The sequence below is a fragment of the Schistocerca nitens genome, chromosome 5 (assembly GCF_023898315.1).
Source record: "Schistocerca nitens isolate TAMUIC-IGC-003100 chromosome 5, iqSchNite1.1, whole genome shotgun sequence".
In the NCBI taxonomy this organism is placed as follows: Eukaryota; Metazoa; Arthropoda; class Insecta; order Orthoptera; family Acrididae; genus Schistocerca; species Schistocerca nitens.
The window spans coordinates 245,336,444-245,358,256 of NC_064618.1; the positions used below are offsets into that span (position 1 = coordinate 245,336,444).

The window sequence follows — 21,813 nt, forward strand, 5'->3', positions numbered from 1 at the left end:
CCCATCTTGTATTATCAGTATTCTTTGTCAGAATATCTGGAAACAGAATATCCATACACTTTTTGTTTGTAACTGATAGAATATATGACAATTGGATGTACACATTAGAATACAAGAAGAAATTTTTAAAAAATGAGTGACCTAAACAACATAGAGGGGATAGACTTGATACACACATAAATCACGTATTCTCAGAAGGAAAATGGGCCATCCTACAACATTGTCTGTGCCTATTACATTGAAATACTGGGCAGGCCAATCTTTCTTTACTGATACCACATTTAAAACAAAAATAATATATACAGAAACTAAGTTCACATAGAATATATTGTTACTGTAAAAACTACGAATTGTTATATACCGAAAGGGAGAAAATAAGTTCATAATGGCAGTTAATACCATTTCATCTGCCTCAGTGTTACTATGTTGTGGGTTGATCATAGCTGCTTTCTTAGCCTCAATTCTTGATATCAGTCTGTGGAATGAACGCCTGTCAAAATAGTATTCAACCACACCTATGGTATATAAGGCACATGTGTGTCATTCAAGAGTACTCTTCAACTCTAAATATTATGGTAAACTTTTGAAAAATAACAACCTAGATCACTAGAGTATGTGCAGTGTCTGACACAAGCCTTCCACCTGTCTCAAAACTAGAATGGCATGCTCATTTATAAGGTTGTATTTTACAGAATGAGAGACTGCAGGAATTCCCTAAACAAGATGAGCTTGTTCCATATTTTCTGGCTGTCATTAGAAAAAGCAACAATTATTTCAGAACTTGGTGGCAGGCATGTTATACAAAAAGTATTGTTAATGACTGCTACTGGCCACTTCAATATGCTGGAAGAATATCCAAGGCATACACACTTACTTTGTGACCCTTCCCATTCCTTGACCCCATTTCCCCTAAGAAGCCTCAAATTTTAGATGTGTCACATTGTTATGAAATAGGGGTAATGCAGGCATAGGTTTAGTAATGGATAGAAAAACATAGGAAAGCTACTATGAATAGCGTACAGCAGTGAACGCATCACTGCAGCCAATATAGACACAACGCCACACCCATAACAGAAGTACACATTTATATGCCAGCTAGCTCTGCAAATGATGAAGAGATTGAAGAAATGTATGATGAGATAAAAGAAATTATTCAGATATTTATGGCAGATGAAAATTTAATTGTGATGGGAAACTGGAATTCATTAGTAGGAAAAGGAAGAGAAGGAAAACCTCTAGGTGAGTAAGGACTGGGGGAAAGGAATGAGAGGGGAAGTCGTCTGGTAGAATTTTGCACGGAGCATAATTTCATTATAGCTAACATTTGGTTTAAGAATCATGAAAGAAAATTTATATGTGGAAGAGACCTGGAGACACTTACAGGTTTCATATTGATCATGTAATGGTACGACAGAAATTTTGGAACCAGACTTTTAACTGTAGGACATTTCCAGGGGCAGACGTGAACTCTGGCCACAATTTATTGGTGTCATTTTTATGGTAAGTAGCAATCTATCTTTCCTTATTATGACACACTAGTTATCTTTCTGTATCCTTTCGCATATGTTTCCTCAATAATTTGCTTCAATTTGTAATGAATGGAATATCATAAATGTGTCATCAGTGAGTTACAAAAGCATACATTATAATTAAATCCAACATCATGTTAATGCTGACTACAGTAATTATTTATGTCATCCACTTGGCATTTACCTCTTATCATGACATAAATGAGATGGACTAGCACTAATGAGTCACACTTTGTTATATGTTATACAGGTGGCCATCCCTTCACACAAATATTGGAAAAATTTATTACACATTTTCTTTCGAGCAAAAAGCTGTCCTTGCAGTCCACGCTGACTTGTAATGATGGCAAAGCAAGCCTTTCAGCTTACCTATAGCAGTCACCAATAAGAGGTGTTGAAGGACACGCTGTGAATTGCACAGGTTGCGGGCAGGTCATGGAATGAAGAACGAGTCTCCCTCTGCTTGCGGCCTTCAAGTGGTAACGTGTTCCCTCTCCTCGCTCCATTATCAAAACATTATCCTCCAGGCTGCCCCTGGCTACTTTCCCCAGTGGAGCTCTAAGTACCCTGTACATTGAAATATAGACCCATTTGACAAGTTTTTCTGTTCTCCTTAAAAATCTACCTGGACAGCCAGCTGATAAGTCCTGGCCCTCAACCTCCTGCACAATTTAATCTAATAGTCCAGAAGAAACATAACTTCCAGTCAAAAACCACATTCCCAAACATCATATGGACTGATGGATTCCCAACAACATTATTACAAAGGGAAGTATGATTGTTCTGAATCAAGAACAAGAAGAAAACTCAACTATATGCTCATCTGACGATAAATTTCTTTGATCAGTTGCAACATGTATATCCCCTAAGAAAATCAAAGGATGAAGTCTACATGTGCAGCAAAACTGATGATTTATGTACAATGGGAGTCAAATTACTGCCTTATTCATTATTATTGACATACCTCTTGTAATGAGTGTCTTCATCTTTCCAGTTGCGCATTACTACTTGGTTACTTTTGCTGCGATCTGGAATCCTTCTGTCGCACTGTTCTGTTGTTCCATTAAAGCCAAATGAAGTACTTCTGTCCTGTGCCTTGTGAGTGTGTGCCTGTTAAAATAGTTTTTGGCTGCTGTTGTAACTAATAAAACAGCAACAACCATTTACAGTAGCAGCCATAAGTACAAGATTTACAATTTCAGAGGAATATCTTACAGCAAGCAGTATCAACTGTGAGAAAAGTTGTATAAATACAAATAAAAATCTCACTAATAATACCTTCCCATTCACAGATGGCATACATTTCATGTTCCAAAAACAGTAGTATCTCTTTGTCCCATGACAGATTACAGCAATTCAGATACACCCAAAACAATCTGCACTTCTGTTATGATTATTTGCTTTTGAAATTCACTTTGGTATTCTCGTATCTTATTTGTTAATTATACAGTGCTAGTCATTAAAGCTGTGGCATGCAAGAACACCCCAATTGGCATGAAGTATACAAATTGTTTGGCTATACAAATGACTGGCATTTCAGTGCAACTGCATAAAGTAGGGAGGAGAAGCTCCATCTAGATTCTGTACATAAGGAAAGAATATTCAGTCTGTTTCTCATTCATAATTCACATTTGAATTTGGTTGTTTGTGAGAAAATAATGTTATATCTTATGCAACAGAGAGAAACTATAATCAGTTGGTGTCAGGCTTCAACAGTAGAAGAATCATAAACTCTTAAGACTGCAGGTTATTATTCCCCAATACTGCTGTTCACATTGGTCATGAAAATATGAGACTGACACGTTAAGCGGCCATACACAATTTTATGCAGGATGTCAAAGGCTATAGGCAACTAATGCCAGCAAGAACACACATATTGTTAGCTCAACTATGCAGTACCATACAGCTTTCTGATGTACCAAGAGTCATAAAATGGACTGTCTGCAGCAAGACAAGTATCAACACAGATAATGGAAGTACACTGGAACACACTGGACTGTCAGCATGGTAATGATTGTTACAGCTTCCCTTGACATGGCAGTAGAGGCATAGTGACAATAGTGCACCCAAGGACAGCAGTGGACATACAAATGGCATCATGTAATCCTTTCAGATGAGGCCCATTTCTGCATACAACATTAAAATGGACATATCCATGTGTGGAGACTGAGGAGAATGAATAAGGTTAGACTCCATTTGTCTTCATCACACAGGCCGAGCACATATTGCGATCGTATGCAATGCCACTGGGTACATAACATGAGCACCTCTGGCTCTCTTCCCACACAACATGGAAGTGTACACTTCTTACTATATTTTGTAAGCAGCACACTGATAGATAATGTTTTCATAGACCAAGATGAATTTAATCAAATAAAAACTTTTCCTGTTAAGAATGGTCTGTCTGATCATGATGCACAGCTAGTTACAGTATATGATATAGCTACATACAGTACTGTAAAACAGTCCTCCAAAATAGTGCGTTCAATTAACGATTTAACAATTCAAAATTTTAGCAAAAGTGTGCAACAGTTAGACTGGGACGACGTGTACAGGGGACATGATGCTAATTTAAAATTTAACCTATTACATGATAACTTTGTGAATATATTTGTAAACAGTTTCCCTAAGAAAACAGTGAAATATAATTGTAAGAAACTACAGGGATAAAAATATCTTGTAAACAGAAAAGGAAAATGTATCTTATAGCTAGGAGGAGTAATGATCACGAAACACTAAAACATTATAAAAACTACTGCATTGTATTAAGAAAAGTTATTAAAAAGTCCAGAAGTATGAGGTTAGGTTAGGTTAGATTAGAACCTCGCCTACAAGTGAGCGTTATGTCTGATATTAACACATCTGCTAATAAAATTAAAACAATTTTGAATATTGTTAAAAGGGAAACAGGGCAAGCGAGAGCACAGCAACACTGTATTTCTATCAAACACAATGAAAAATTTGTGAACAAGAAGTCAGAAGTAGAAAGCATTTTTAAGAATCATTTTTTTAAGTGTTGTAGAGAAAATAGGATCCAGTTACTCATTAGAAAATTCAAGGCAGTATATGGAAGAGGCAGTACATATGCAATTTGATAAAATTGAAATTCAACCCACCTCTCCTACTGAAATTAGGAAAATAATAAATTCACTCAAAAGTAAAAGCTCACATGAAATTGATGGCATTTCCAACAGAGTACTAAAAGCTTGTTCCTGACAAGTAAGTAAGATTCTCAGCCACATATGAAGTAGCTCAGTGAAACAGGGCACTTTTCCAGATAGACCGAAAAATGTTATTGTTAAACCACTGCATAAAAAAGGGGATAGATCTGATGCTAACAAGTACCGCCCAATCTCACTTCTGGCAGCTTTATCCAAAATTCCTGAAAAAGTAATGTATTCAAGAGTAGTATGGGAAATGGGAATACGGACAACTGTATACACAATAAACTGTTCCCATAAATGTCTATACATACATATATTTCAGCACAAAGAAAGATACACGTGTACACAGTACAAGGTACAAAGGCTGACTGGAACATTAACATGGCGGCTCGTCAGAGCAGTTAAGAGTTCAAAGATCATGCTTTACATGGTTTATGTGGCCTATTGACACCACAAACAGCCCCCTCCTCCCCCCCCCCCCCCCACCCCCACCCCCACCCCCCTCCCCACAGTACAGAGTAAGGCCTGTAAGGCCTGAGGGGAGGTCATTTGGGCGTCAGTGTCTGAGTGAGTAGTGCAAGGCAGCAGGCGCATGACTGGAAGCTACATCACAATCAGGGCGGCGAGCAAAGGCACAGTGATGGGCTGCAGGTCCACATTGTAATCAGACAGCCAGCGGAGGCAGACGATGCATCGGCTGGCCTGGGGATAGAGGTGTGGGGAGGGTTTGGCGTGCGAGCGTGCCTGCCCCTAATACAGATCGAGCCATCCGAGGAGATGAACACACGAACTCTTGATAGATCGCACTCTCGAAGGAGGGAGGCTATGCGCTATCTTGACATCTAGTTCCTCATTGAGTGTTGAGTCTGCAGTGTCTGTAAGGAGCACAAGCACACGGTCATCAAATGCGACAATCGACACATCGTCGACGTGGTTAGGTGGTACATTGCAGCCCAAGTTGAAAGTCAGGGAGCAAGTCTCTTCAGTAGATGAAATGTCATCAAAACCTGCGCATGGGGTTGATGACGACATGCTTGGGAAACCCGCTAACTGCGGTGAAGAATCATCAGAAGGAGAAGACCCTACCATGGGATGAGCTAACTCATTATCGCAATGGAAAATTCGTCCGGATGGTCCGACTGGGAAGGCAGAGGGGCGTCGGAGTCCATGAAAGCAGGCTTGAGCCTGTGTAGCAAAACGGTCTGTGAGCAATCTTTAACCATAATGTCGAATGTCATCTCGCCCCTCCGGAATACTTCAAAGGGGCTGAGGTATGAGGGTTGCAGGGGTTATTTAATGGAATCGTCCCTGAGCATAACATGGGAGCTTGTGTTGTGTGTGGTTGGCATGTAAGTGTCCGGCGGAGAATGACTGACAGGCAGGTGTAGCTGTGCATGTCTAAAGTGTGTGTGCATTCTACTAATAAAGTCTGGGGAGGTGGGGAAATGCTCAAGTGTTTGAGGCAGGATAAGTTCCCCAGGTAGAACCAGGTTCTCACTGAAAATGAATTTGGAGATGGTTCCCTGTAAGTCAGGTTTAAAGGTCAAATGGAGACCAAGTATCACCCAAGGAAGCGCCTCAGACCAGAGGCAGTCATGGCACCTGAGTGCTGTTTTAAGGGTGCAGTGCCATCGTTCCACTAAACTGTTGCTTTGCGGGTGGTAGTCTGTTGTATGAATTTTTTGGATACCGCAAAGGTTACATAGAATAGTGAAAAGTGCAGACTCGAACTATCGACCCTGGTCGGTGGTGATGGTGGATGGGCAACTGAACCTGGCGATCCATGATGAGACAAATCCCTTGGCCACGGTTTCTGCTGTGATGTTGGGTAAAGGAACAGCTTCTAACCAAACGAGACATGTTCTATCGTGGAGAGGATATATCTGTGGCCCTCAGACGGAGGCAGAGGGCCGATAAGGTCGATATGTATGTGATGAAAACGTACTTGCGGAATGTCAAACTTGCCAAGGTGGGGAGAGGTGTGGTGTCTGATTTTGTTACTTTGGCATAAAATGCAGCTGCGTGCCCAGGTTTGACAGTCCTGCTTAACATTTTTCCAAACAAAACGTTCTGTGACGAGGCATGTGGTGGTGCGGACACCAGGGTGGGCAGGGTTAAGCAAGGTGTCGAAGGCTTGTCGGCGCAACGTGGGAGGGAGCAACGGCCGCAGAGTGCCGGTAGAAGAGTTGCACCACACTTCGTCCGAAATGCTGGGTAACTTGGCTTTGGTAAACACAAGCAATGTCTGAGGATGTGTGAGGAGAGCTTGAGATTCCTTATCAGAGGCCTGGAGAACGACGAGGTTGGATAAATCGACGATGCATGAGACGGCATTGATCTGCAAAAAGAAATCAATGGGGATGTTTTCCATGCCTTTGATGTAGCGTACGTCTGTAGTAAATTGAGAAACCAGTTCAAAGCGGCGGAAACGCTGAGGGGGTAGGTCCTCAGGAGGGTTGCAGAAGGCGTCCGCTAGTGGTTTGTGGTCAGTAAGGATGAAGAAAGAATGGCCCTCAATGTCAGGGAGAAAGTGTTTGACGGCTTCATAGACCACCAGGAGTTCTCTATCAAAAGCGGAATATTTCTTCTGTGCTGTAGAGAGTTTTTTAGAGAAGAAATGACGGGGTGAAAATGTGTCGCCTTTGCATTGCTGTAATACTGCCCTGACTGCGATGTCACTGGTGTCTGTAGTGATGAACAACTCGGCAGATGGATTGGGGTGGGCGAGTACGATGGCATGAGCTAATGCTGTCTTTAGAGCCCTGAAGAACTCTAGCACACGTTCAGTGCAACGGACTGGCTTAAGTCCCAATGTCTGTCTGCCTGACAGCAAGTCCGTCAGCGGGGCCCGCATGGCGGCGGCAGAAGGTAGATGTCTATGGCTGCGGCAGAAGGTAGGTGTCAGCGGTAGTAATTTATAGTACCCAGGAAATGTCGGAGTTCTTTGTACGTAGCTGGGGGTAGCAATGATGTGATAGCCTACACGCAGGATTTCGGAGGCTGTATTCTGTCTGCAGAGATGGTGTAACCCAAAAATGTCACAGAAGACTGCCGCAATTGGAATTTATCTTTAATGACCTCAACACCATTGGAGTTCAAGTTCTGGAAGTACCTGGGATAAATGATCTTCGTCATCCTCAGTCAACTTACTGAAAATGAGGATGTCATCCAGGTATGCAAAGCAGAACTCAAACTGTCGTAAGACTGAGTCAATGAAACGTTGCCACGTTTGTGCCGCATTCTTTAAGCCGAATGGCATGAAGCTGTATTGTGACAAACCACAAACCAAGTGGCGTGATGATAGCAGTCTTTGGAATGTCTTACAGCACAACGGGAATCTGGTGATAGGGACGTTTACAGTCAATCACACTGAAGATTGTGGCACCCGAGAACATATGGATGAAATCATTTATATTTGGCACTGGGTAATTGTCCATTACGGTACAAGCGTTTAAGCATCTGTAATCACCACACATTCCAAAAGAACCATCGTGTTTGGTGATGAGGTGAATCGGTGAAGACCAGTTGCTGTCCGATGGCTGTAGAATGCCTGCCTCCACAAGTTCATTAATTTACTGCCGGGCCACGAGCAACTTAATGGGGTTGAGGTGTCTACCCTTGTGCCTAATAGGAGGGCTGGCAGTGGTAATTATCTTGTGTGTTGTTCTGTCAGTGACAGAAGAGACTGAGAACTGAACATGAGGTTGAGTAACGTCCTTGCGTGAAGTTTTGGGACGAGTGGGGCACGATGAGGCATAGCCATTAGCACGAGTCGGAAAAGGCAGCATGAAAGTTACATGCCTATTACGTGAGCATGGCGTGCACTTGTTTGGAGAGGTCAGTTGCGCCCGCAGCATGGAGCAGATCAGGGCGTGCAGCGACTGTCTGTTGTTAGCTTTGCTTTGAATAACCGGCACGGGCAACAGAGCCGTTAGCGTCATGCGGGGAATGGTGATGGCTGCTGAATCACGTGGGTGGTGCGTGAGAGAGGGGGAATGTTTACCAACACATGGGGTGGCTCACTGTGCGGAGGGCGTGTTTGCATCGAACGTCCACTGTCATTAGAAGCACTGTTTGAAACTCATGGTACTGCACGTAACGGGCGTGTGGTAGGTGCAGAGATCATTGAACGCAAATTGTCACATGCAATGAGTGTTTTTGAACTAGCCTGATGAGTGTCAATGCTGGTGCCTGCTGATGAAGGTGAAGGAACTGTGGATTGCAGTTGCAGCAGCGAGGTACGAGCCATGGTGAGCTCGTCGAAAGTGTGAGCAATGCGTTGTTTCAACTCATTGTTTTGCTGGCAGAGTTGTGCCACTGCATCGTACTCTGACAGGAAATTAGTGACACAAAAAAATGGTTCAAATGGCTCTGAGCACTATGGGACTTAACATCTATGGTCATCAGTTCCCTAGAACTTAGAACTACGTAAACCTAACTAAGCTAAGGACATCACACAACACCCAGTCATCACGAGGCAGGGAAAATCCCTGACCCCACCGGGAATTGAACCCGGGAACCCGGGCGTGGGAAGCGAGAACGCTACCGCACGACCACGAGCTGCAGACGATTAGTGACACAGCTCACAATTTTGTCCACGAGGGTGGAGCACTCGTGAACCAAATCACATGCCACAACAGAAACAGAATGACGAGCATAAGTGCCTGAGTACAGTATCTGAGTGTCAGAATAGTGGTGTAGCACTGAACCTTGGACTATGTTCAGGGAGAGTTTGTAATGGGACAAGAAATCCATACCGAGAATTGGTGCGGCAACGTCGGCTATGTAAAAAGTCCACGGGAAATGTAGAGAAGGAGACAGATACACCATAACTTTAGCAGAGCTGATAGTTTGTAATGTTGACGGGTTGACAATGCATACAAGTGACTTCATCGGCGAAAAATTGGGAGGAGCCAATGATGTAGGTATGATGGACATGTCAGCACCTGTGTCAACTAGGAAAACAAGCTTGACAAAATGTCGGTCACGTATAAATGACCGCTCGGCCGAGAGGAAGAGTGGATGGAGTACAATGTTTGAGGATGCCTGTGAAGTTCCCTGCAGGACTCGGCGTCTTTTACATCCTGCAGTTGGCGTTTGGATGCTGGCAAGATAATCTGCATTTCTTGACCTCATCCCCGAAAATCTTGTGGTACCAACAGTACAGATGAGCTGGATGTGGTGGTGGTGGTGATTGTGACAGCAGAGGAGGTTTGTCCTCGTTGATGTGTTCCGGAATGTAAACCAGGACGTACGGTGCGTGTGGATTCTTGAGTACCCGGAAAGAGGAGAGAGCGAGCAAGTACTGCCCGGTGGTGTAGATGGCATGGAGGTGGAACGAGCCCTGCCTCTGCCTGCAGACGGCCGGTAAACAGGCGGCGTGGTTTCAACGCGGCGTGGTTTCAACCAGTGGTGGGAGGTGTGCTGCTTGTTTTTGTCACATAAGTGCATACAGCTGATCTGCGATGCAAAGGCAAGAGCCGATAGACTCGAAGGAGTGCAGTAGCAGGAGTATCTGCAGGTCGGTAGGTAACTTGGCAGACCATACTGCCCACAGGGTAACGACCGGCATCGTGTGATCACTCACAAGTAGCTGAAGGCGGCGCCAGAGTTGTGACGGACTGCAGTCTCCCAGGTGTTCCTCGTACAGGATCTTGATTATTAATTCCTGTGGCAAGCAGGTGAGTCGGTCCAATAATGTCTTCTTGGCGAACTTGTATTTTGGCGGTGGCGAAAGGAGGAGGTCACAAATTAAATCTGAGTGGTCATGGAGGTGTGTGATGAGACATAGAAATTTAGAATTGTCGTCGGTCACCTGATGTAACTCGAAAAGGTGCTCCACAAGTGCGAACCATGAAACGGGGTTGTCCTCATATAAAGGAGGTAGCTTTGGCGTACGGTCAGGGGGAGGATGGGGTGGGGGGGTGGCTTCAGCGTATCATGGAAGTCCTGCTGTCCCGTGCTAGGATAGGCTGTCCTGTAATCCAGCACTACTGGTGTGGGCGTATTATTTGCAAGCACGTCCCGAACAATGGCCAGTTGCAATGTCCCTGATGAGTCGCGGAAGCACGACATGGCAGGCATGGTCGGTACTGTGGGAATGAATGGATGACAAGTGCGTGAGGGCTGGCGTGGCAGGTGCAGACAGTACTGCGGAAGAGCGAGCAGCTGTATGGTCAGAATCGGGGCCCCCGTAAGTGAGGGGGTGTAGGGGTGTGGTTTGGTACTCGGTGTGGCAACAGCGAGAGTCTTCTGTGCACATCCGAAACGCATCCCGTGTGGTAGGGCCACTTTTCATCATGGTAATGGTTGGCTCACTGTAGCCATTGTATGTGGAGGTACTGGAGTTCCTAACGTACCTGGACTTGAAAGTTTTGTTGACAGAGACATTATTGCCTATCGTATCTACCATATGGCAGAACTTGCTAATAAAGACTTTGGTAAATCAGCTTATATGTCGCCTTCTGCATTGTCTTTGTATACTCATAATAAGAGAAAAATATCTTTAAATGAATCTGTATTCATTTGGGTAAAAGGTAAAAGAGTATGTGAATTTGTAAAGTTTGTTGGTGACTGTACTTTGTATTTTCATAAATAAATTCTTCTGTATGCAAAGTGATCTGTAGTGTCAGCCATTAACCAGACAAGGGTACATCATGAACCGGGGGCTCAAGGATGCAACAGTTTTGTTCTATTACTAGTCGTATCGCTTGACCTTGCTAACCCCTCTTCTAACAGCCGTGTACCTTAAGTCTCTAGACGAACGGAAGGTTCCAAATGATTGGAAAAGAGCACAGGTAGTCCCAGTCTTCAAGAAGGGTCGTCGAGCAGATGCGCAAAACTATAGACCTATATCTCTGACGTCTATCTGTTGTAGAATTTTAGAACATGCTTTTTGCTTGAGTATCATGTCGTTTTTGGAAACCCAGAATCTACTCTGTAGGAATGAACATGGATTCCGTAAACAGCGATCGTGTGAGACCCAACTCGCTTTATTTGTTCATGAGACCCAGAAAATACTAGATACAGGCTCCCAGGTAGATGCTATTTTCCTTGATTTCTGGAAGGCGTTCGATACAGTTCCGCACTGTCGCCTGATAAACAAAGTAAGAGCCTACGGAATATCAGACCAGCTGTGTGGCTGGATTGAAGAGTTTTTAGCAAACAGAACACAGCATGTTGTTATCAACGGAGAGACATCTACAGACGTTAAAGTAACCTCTGGAGTGTTATGGGACCATTGCTTTTCACAATATATATAAACGACCTAGTAGATAGTGTCGGAAGTTCCATGCGGCTTTTCGCGGATGATGCTGTAGTATACAGAGAAGTTGCAGCATTAGAAAATTGTAGCGAAATGCAGGAAGATCTGCAGCGGATAGGCACTTGGTGCAGGGAGTGGCAACTGACCCTTAACATAGACAAATGTAATGTATTGCGAATACATAGAAAGAAGTATCCTTTATTGTAAGATTATATGATAGCGGAACAAACACTGGTAGCAGTTACTTCTGTAAAATATCTGGGAGTATGCGTGCAGAACGATTTGAAGTGGAATGATCACATAAAATTAATTGTTGGTAAGGCGGGTACCAGGTTGAGATTCATTGGGAGAGTCCTTAGAAAATGTAGTCCATCAACAAAGGAGGTGGCTTACAAAACACTCGTTCGACCTATACTTGAGTATTGCTCAACAGTGTGGGATCCGTACCAGATCGGGTTGACGGAGGAAATAGAGAAGATCCAAAGAAGAGCGGCGCGTTTCGTCACAGGGTTATTTGGTAACCGTGATAGCGTTACGGAGATGTTTAGCAAACTCAAGTGGCAGACTCTGCAAGAGAGGCGCTCTGCATCGCAGTGAAGCTTGCTCGCCAGGTTTCGAGAGGGTGTGTTTCTGGATGAGGTATTGAATATATTGCTTCCCCCTACTTATACCTCCTAAGGAGATCACGAATGTAAAATTAGAGAGATTCGAGCACGCATGGAGGCTTTCAGACAGTCGTTCTTCCCGCGAACCATACACGATTGGAACAGAAAAGGGAGGTAATGACAGTGGCATGTAAAGTGCCTTCCGCCACACACCGTTGGGTGGCTTGCGGAGTATAAATGTAGATGTAAATCACTGGTGAAACCTGCTGGTGGTCACATTGTCATATTACAACGTTCCTGGATGGCGAAGCGCCATCAGGTGTGCTCGAACCCATGTGGTCAAGAAACTGGGCGACAGATCTGGTGTTTGAGTCCGGCAAACTTGATGTATAAAAATGTCCGTTATTAAATTGTGAGGAAGGCAAAACTGGCACAGCTTGATAGCAGTTGACCACGTGTGCGTTTTGCACGAATGGAGACATTGCTCACGGCATTACTGTCTCCAATGTTGCGGTGCGTAGAGGATCAAAGCACTTGTGCGAATTTGGGTCCCTTTGAACATTAAATGAGTGATCGATCCTTACACTATTCTGGAAATTGTCCACTTCACCTTTCACATGTTGGCATGCACAGTCCGGAAACACGAAACCTGAGTCCATTGTTTGAGGTAACAGCGTAACACTCGGCCATTGTAGAGATGCAAAGTTTGAGATTAACTTCGTTGGAGATCGCAAATCACTGTACGTTAGTGGTGAAACAACCATTGGCAGGGGATTGGAGTGGCCTGGTAGTAGTAGCAGAGCCTCCAATTCCTCGTATAAAATGTTGGGTGAGGCAGCCATGACGTCGAACATAAAACCTGTTCAATTCTACACAACCAGCATGGAAGTCATGAAAGACGTAGAAACTTCAGGGTCACCAATATGGGAAACAAGAATACAGACAACTGTATATGCAATAAACTGTTCCCATAAATGTCTATACATACATATATTTCAGCACAAAGAAAGATACATGTGTACACTGTACAAGCTACAAAGGCTGACTGGAACATTAACATGGCAGCTTGTCAGAGCAGTTAGTGTTCAAAAATCATGCTTTACATGGTCGATGTGACCTATCAACGCCACAGTAGCATCACATATTTGTAAAAATTAAGTACTAACAAAATGTCAGGATGGTTTTCAGAAAGGCTTTTCAACAGAAAATGCTATATATCCTTCTACTGATCAAATATTAAATGCATTGAATAACCGAACATCACCCATTGGAAAATTTTGTGATCTCTCAAAGGCTTTTGACTGTGTGAATCATGAAATTCTTCTAGATAAGCTTAAATATTGTGGTATGAGTGGAACTGTGCACAAATGGTTTAATTCATACTTAATTGGAAGAATGCAGAAGGTTGAAATTCATAGTACAGATAGTCTGCAAAAGCCAGCAGAGTCCTCCAACTGGGGAGATATCACAAATGGTGTCCCACAGGGTTCAATCTTGGGTCCCTTATTGTTCCTAATATATATTAACAACTTGCCACTCTATTTTCATGAAGATGCAAAGCTAGTGCTTTTTTCTGATGATACAAGTACAAAATCACACCCAACAAGCAAGAATTAACTAGAGAAATTGCAAATAATGTCTTTCAGAAAATTATTAAGTGGCTCTCTGCATATGGACTCTCACTAAATTTTGAGAAAACAGAGTTTATACAATTCTGTAGAGTAAATGGCATAAACCATTGATAAATAGAGACTATGAACAGAAGTCTGTTGCTAAGGTGGAATACTCAAAATTTCTGGGTGTGTGCAATGATGAGAAATTGAATTGGAAGAAACACATCTGCTGAAACAGTTAGGTTCAGCTACTTATGCTGTTAGGGTTATTGCAAATTTTGGTGATAAACATATCAGTAAATTAGCCTACTATGCCTATTTTCATTCACTGCTTTCATATGGTATCATATTTTGGGGCAATTAGTCACCAAGACAGAAAGTACTCATTGCACAAAAGCGTGTAATCAGAGTAATAGCTGGTGCCCACCCAAGATCACCTTGCAGACATTTATGTAAGGAACTCAGGATATTCACAGTACCTTCACAATACGTGTATTCACTTATGAAATTTGTCATTAATAACCCATCCCAATTCAAAAATAACAGCAAAGTGCATGGCTACAACACTTCTGAATGACAACTCCTTCTACTAAATAGATGAATTTTTAGATGTGAAGTAGTAACTGTAAAAAAATCAATTAATTAATTATTTTGTGTAAAGAAAACTTATGTTATAATAGAGGGAAACATTCCACATAGGAAAAATATATCTAAAAACAAAGATGATGTGACTTACCAAATGAAAGTGCTGGCAGGTCGACAGACACACAAACAAACACAAACATACACACAAAATTCAAGCTTTTGCAACAAACTGTTGCCTCATCAGGAAAGGGGGAAGGAGAGGGAAAGACGAAAGGATGTGGGTTTTAAGGGAGAGGGTAAGGAGTCATTCCAATCCTGGGAGCCCAAACTCTTTGTCTTTAAATATGTCTGCTTGTGTCTGTATATGTGTGGATGGATATGTGTGTGTGTGCTAGTGTATACCCGTCCTTTTTTCCCCTTAAGGTAAGTCTTTGCGCTCCCGGGATTGGAATGACTCCTTACCCTCTCCCTTAAAACCCACATCCTTTCGTCTTTCCCTCTCCTTCCCTCTTTCCTGATGAGGCAACAGTTTGTTGCGAAAGCTTGAATTTTGTGTGTATGTTTGTGTTTGTTTGTGTGTCTGTCGACCTGCCAGCACTTTCATTTGGTAAGTCACATCATCTTTGTTTTTAGAAAACTTATGTTAAAGTGACATGTTCCACATCATTACGAAATGTCATATTCATGATCTATGGAACAAGGATTAATGTATGTTTGTATGTATTACTGCATGTATTGCACTTTGTACACTCGCATCCAACTAGTCGAAGGCCTACCCATCTGTCTCCTGTGTTTCACATACATCCGGCACTCATGCCTTCTAATCAATCACTGTGGACATTCCTGTGCTGGTCCTGCTACCTTCTGAACACACTCACAGCACACTGCACTTTTCACTCGGTTCCAGGCATATCCACTGCGCCCATCTTCTGGAGCTCACATTGCAAGCTTGCTTGAGCCCCTCACCTCCTTGGACCACCTCACACCAGGTCGCCAACATCTAATGTTTTCCTGGTACCATCATCCTCGAGGTCCTGCCAGGATCTCAGTGAGCCTGCACAGTGTCACTCCCCACAGCCCAGTCTTTTCTTTGTCATGCTTCTGATTTTGTTCCTGCAAGGAATGCAGTGTTGGCTGGGCACTTATATCTCATGTCTCATATCCTTGCAGTGTTTTCAGGATGAGGGCTCAGCGTGACACAGACTGCCATCTGCTTTTCTTCATCTGGTGATGCCTCTCCAGCCACCTCTGAGTTCTGATCAACCTTGTGATCAGTGGGATTTGTCACTGCATGTGGTTACCCCCATTGCCCTCTGAGACATCTTTCCCCTTCCTGCGGCTGTCCCCCCACATTGTCTGGCATATCTCACTGACCCGTCGGCATCATCACATTCTGCGTGGCTGTCATTGGTCAAGCATCATCTCCTATCAGCTGCACACACATGTGGTGCTGCTGCCCGCTCCTCAGCCATCCCCCGCCAGAGACACATTGCACGCCTCACCTTCAGGACATGTTTCTCACTTCTAGACTCTCAGACCTCAAGATGGCTTCACCATCTCTGCTTTAAGGGAGGAGGGTTGCGGTATCGATATGTGGCACCCCTGGAAACTCAGCTATACCATAATAGAATCGGACTCCTGGCAAGCATCTCGCCACAACTTGACCACCAACAATAAACTCTGGATCAGTGGAAGACACTCTATTCACTAACAGTAAACATAAAGAGCCTTACAGAAAGTTCTGCACAATCTCAAGGTGCCAGTGTTACCCCAGATAGCGCCACCACACAGAACTATTTTCAGACACTGGTGATGTGCCAAGTCACTTCACTGTCACCTTGTGCTGTCACTGCTTGCCACTGACTACAGATTCATTGGATTCTACTTCTCTGTATGCTCCGCAAACCACTATGCCACTGCTGTGTGCAGTTGCCGCTCACTGCTTGCTGTACATTCTTCGAGTCACATGAAGCATTTATACACACTGTGAGAAACTTCCTATCCCTGTGATCGAATGTAGACTCTGTGAGAACTGGTGGTATGTAGTATTAACCTTACATTGGACCTGTCAAGCAATGTCTCTTATTTTCTTGTCATCAAGCAGTGACTCTCATTTTCATATGTAGACAGATTTTCATTTTATCTGTTGGTCATGTTCAGTGTTCAGTCACAATAAAGCCATTTTTCTATGTCTACCTGGGAGCATGTTCATTCTTGGTGCACCATACCACCAGACACTAACCCTCTTTAGCCCTATTTGAAGCATGATAGTATTTTAAATTTTCCTAGAAAAGTTCCTATTCAGTTCAAACGTGTGTGAATTGTTATGGGACCAAACTACAGATGTCATCGGTCCCTAGACTTACACACTACTAAAACTAACTTACGCTAAGAACAACACACACAACCATGCCCGAGGGAGGACTCGAACCTCCGCCGGATGCGGCCATGCAATCCGTGTGACATGGTGCCTCTAACCACGCGGCTCCTATTCAGTAAATGTATTAGAAGAGCTCTTTACACTTCTTGTATATTTGCTTCTACTGATGTTTTAGCCAAAACTACTTAAGTCTATTATCTTAAATGTATGATTGTTTCTCACAAATTCACCTCTTTGTGCAATGCTTCTGTGATAGTAAATGTTGATTTATAATCCTTTACATTTCTCTTCAATGCTCCTGTTTTTAAATGACATTTAGAAAGGCATAGAAGAGTGCTTCTTTCTATCTTTATTACTTGCTATTTTGTTTCAAAGGACAAGAATAATAATTACTTCATTTTTTCAATTGTATAATAATTCAGTGGATCACCATATTTTCTTTCCCTCTTGATTTTGCAAGTTTAGGTACTTTATGTTGTCTCAATAATGTCTTTGTTAAAGAACAGATTAACCTAAAAGAGATGATCCTACATCACCAGCAACATTCAATAACAGGGATTGTGCCATTTGCGAATGTAGTCTTTCAGGCACACACACATGCATACATGCAGACACCTGCCCACACATACACACATGTGCATGTGCACTCACTCACTCGCACGCGCACGCACTTACTCACACGCACACACACACACACACACACACACACATCTAACTTCTTCATTCTTGTTCTTTATACGTCATCAAGAAGAACAACCATCAGGAATGCAGATTCCATGAACAAACTGAGGCAGCTTTTAGAATCTGCTGTATAGCTTACATTGCATGTGTAAACGCTGTATGATCACAAATCTATAACCTATCTGCTCTCCTCCTATTATGATCCTGACCTCTTAATAGCATCAAAAAAGTCAATTTCAATCTTAGAAATTTACTATTTAATTGCTTGAAAGTACGTCTCAACCACCTCCACTTCATTTTAATTAAACCAATAATGATATATTCCAGTCCAGTCTGTTTTCTAATTGAAACTTCTAATAGCTCACTGTTGCTCACTGGGCAACAGTCCAATTTTGAACAAACCTTCCATTAAAAGTTCATGTATCAATGCCATAAGCTGTAATTGGAAATACGAACTGATAGTGAACTTTCCTTTTTAGACGCACCAGATGCTTGCTTTTGTTGTTGAGCTAGTCATTCTCAATTGCCATAAACACAAAAATTCATCAGTTCATCTTTATTATTTATTTTTTATTTATTTATTTGATTTCATGTTGCGTAGATCCTGGTAGCGAGTGAATCGCAAGGATATGGAACATGTCAGATTCTACATAGTTCAAATATAACTTGTATAAATACAATAAAAAAATATAATTAAATAAACATCAACTAAACAACAGCACAATCAATTAACAGAAAATTGTGTTTCACATGTTAAGGATGAGTAATATATTTACGATACGGAACGTGTCAGTTTGTACACAGTTCACGTATACTTACATAAATGCAATAAAAGATACAATTTAAATAAGATATCAGCTAAACAACAGCACATTCAGTTAACAGGACTTTTTTCACATGTTAAGGACGTGTAATATATACAGGAGTCAAGGCAAACTAAATATTCCAAAGGAAATACAGGAATACTAATAAATAATTGTCATATGCCTATGATAGTGAGGTGGATGCTCAGGTCAGATACACCAAACAACACCTTATAATTAGGAGTTCATTTAGTCACCTCTTTACACAAGGCTTACAAAGAACTGGATGGCGGAACTACACAAAGGACGATACTAAGATCGATACTGGTGTCGACCTATCGATGCCAAATAGCCCCCATCCTCCACCCCCACCTCCCGCAGTGCAGAGTACTCTTGATAGACTGAGGGGGGGGGGGGGTTGACAATGGCGTCGGCAGGGTGATCTGCAGGAGCTGGACCACAGTCAGCTCGACAGCGTCGGCGGGGAGCTGTGTGGGTAGATGTCGTGAAGGAAGGTCCGGCCACCAAACCTGGAAGTCATTAAAGTGCACCGGGCATTGTACTGGGTGTGCTGGTCGGGCGGCGACAGATAGGCCAGCGCTTTGCGGGAGGAACGGAGCGACGATGACGATGTCTCTGGTGTGCGTGGCAAACACCCGAAGCATGTCCAGGTCGACGTTGGGTGTGAGGGGAGCACATTTCACCAGGTGGCAAGGAATGGCGGAGGTTGTGTCATGAGCACCGAATGAAGGGAAACACACGACGAACAGTGTGTCATCGCGTAGTATCATAGAGATGTCGTGGATTATGTCTGGGGGGACAGGCACAAACACCTCGAGCGAGGGCACCTTCAAGATGGGGAGGCGAGAGAAACCTCGACAGGGCGAGGCAGGCGACTGGGGAGAGGTTGAAGGGACTGGAGAAGAACCTGGCGGTGAGGGCGTCATCGTAGGTAAGCTCAACGTGGGGAGCATGTGATCACTCAACGGAGTGCGTGAGACCGGAGTAGAGGGCGAGGTCGGATAAGAGCTCGATGATTGGAGCTGGAAGTCACTCAACCGAGTGTGTAAGTCTGACGGGGAGGGAGTGGTCGGAGCGTCATGAGCCATGACAGTGAGAGGCGTGGTCATGGCCTGAACGGGGGTAGAAGCAGGCTCGACATGAGCAGGCTTACGTCTGTTGAGAGAGACTGTAACAGCTGAATCTTTTATCTGGATGTCATAGGTGTTGGCTGAGCACCGAAGAACTCGGTACGGGCTGGTATATGGAGGTTGTAGGGGAGCACGGACAGTGTCATCTCGGAGCATGACATACTTGCAATTGTTCAGAGATTTCGGGACGTGAACCATAGGATGGGAATGGCTGGCGGGCAGAGGGATGTGGAGGTTGATGAAGTGGCGTCTGAAGCGGTCCACGAAGGAAGGTAAGTCAGACTGAATGAGAGAAGCGGAAGGGCTCACAAGTTCACCAGGGAGAACAATGTTCTGGCCGTATACGAACTCGGCTATGGTGCCTTTGAGGTCTTCCTTATAGATTGCACGAATGCCAAGTAGCACAAGGGGAAGGGCCTCTGTCCATTGAGAGTCGTGGCATCGAAAAGCTGCCTTGAAAGTGCAGTGCCAGCGCCCAACTAGCCTGTTACTTTGCGGGTGATACGCTGTGGTATGGATGTGCCAGATGCCGCAAATGTTACAAATCTCATTGAATAGGCTGACTCAAATCGTCTGCCCTGGTCAGTTGTGACGATAGCTGGACATCCGAAACGCGATACCCATGACGAAAGCTCGAGCAACAGTTTCTGCTGTGATATTGGGGAAGGGGACTGCATCGACCCAGCGAGTTGTTCGGTCCAAAGATGAGAGAACATAACGAAAGCCATTAGAGGGGGGAACAGGGCTGACAATGTCAATATGAATATGCTGGAAACACCCAGGAGGGATCGAAAAGGTGCTGAGAGGAGATGCTGTGTACTTGTGTTCTTTTCAGCATTGGCATGTGACGCAGGAGCGTGCCCATTGCTGGCAGTCCTTGTTGACATTTCTCTACACAAAGCACTCCGCTACGAGGCGGGCGGACAGACGAACACCAGGGTGGGCTAAATTATGCTCGACGGAGCATGGTTGGGATGAGGGGGCATAACGTGCCCGTACTGTTGTCGCACCAGATCTCATCAGAAATGCCAGGGAAGGCGGTGCGGACGAAATGTAGCGAAGAGGTAGAGTCTGAAATCAGGTTTTGTGTGTCCTCGTCAGCGGTTGGAGGTAGGCAGTTCAGAGAGGTCTAACAGTGAATGAACAGCGTCGACTCGTGAAAGGAAATCAGCAACTATATTGTAAGCACCCTTTATGTGTCTGACATCGGTGGTGAACTGAGATATGAAGTCCATGTATCTGAAGCAGCGAGGAGGCAGGTCAGCTGGCAGGTTTGAAATGGCCGCAGCCAGGGGTTTGCGGTCTGTTAAAACATAGAAAGAGCATCCCTCAACGACAGTCTTAAAATGCTTGATCGCTTCGTAGACCGCGAGCAACTCCCTGTGAAACACAGAATATTTCCATTGTGCATTGGTGAGCTTGCGCGAGAAGAACTGCAGAGGCGAAGTTTGGCCGTCGACTGTCTGACTAAGGACAGTGCCGATGGCAGTATCGCTCGCATCTGTTTTGATGAAAAGCAGCGCATTGGGATGAGATGCGTGACGGTGCAGGCCTTGGCAAGAAGTTTTTTGAGGGCAGTGAAAGAGGCAGTCATAGCAGGGGTCCATGGAACGGACCGAGATACAGAAGTCTTGGTGCCTGCCAAGGCGTCCGTCAGTGGAGTCTGAATCTCCGTAGCCCAAGGTAGATGATGGCGGTAATAATTAACTGTCCCCAGAAAGCACCAGAGCTACAATTTGTCCTGGTTGGTCTCGATGCCTGCTGCCGCGAGAGTGTTCATAACAGTTAGCACATGACGAATGTTGTCCTCGATGGAGGTGCTGAACACAAGAATGTCATCAAGATATGCAAAGCAGAATTTTAGTTCGAATAGCACCTCGTTGATGAAGCGTTGCCATGTCTGGGTTACATTTTTCAGACCGAAGGGCATGAATCGAAACTGAAATAACCCAATTGGGATGGTGATTGCTGTCTTTTCAATGTCTTCAGGAGCCATGGGGATCTTGTGGTAGGCCCGTTCGCAATCAATGACAGAGAA

The 21,813-nt window shown here is 43.9% G+C and overlaps 1 protein-coding gene across 1 annotated transcript in view; it reads right to left on the reverse strand.

Annotated features, from left to right (window-relative positions):
• LOC126259647 (uncharacterized) overlaps positions 1 to 21,813 on the reverse strand; it is a 49,767-nt gene that overhangs the window by 13,562 nt on the left and 14,392 nt on the right. The window contains exon 2 of the mRNA XM_049956579.1: positions 2,494 to 2,639. Coding sequence (XP_049812536.1) covers positions 2,494 to 2,531 — 38 coding nt within the window. The 5' untranslated portion in view covers positions 2,532 to 2,639. The remainder of the gene's footprint in view (positions 1 to 2,493; positions 2,640 to 21,813) is intronic.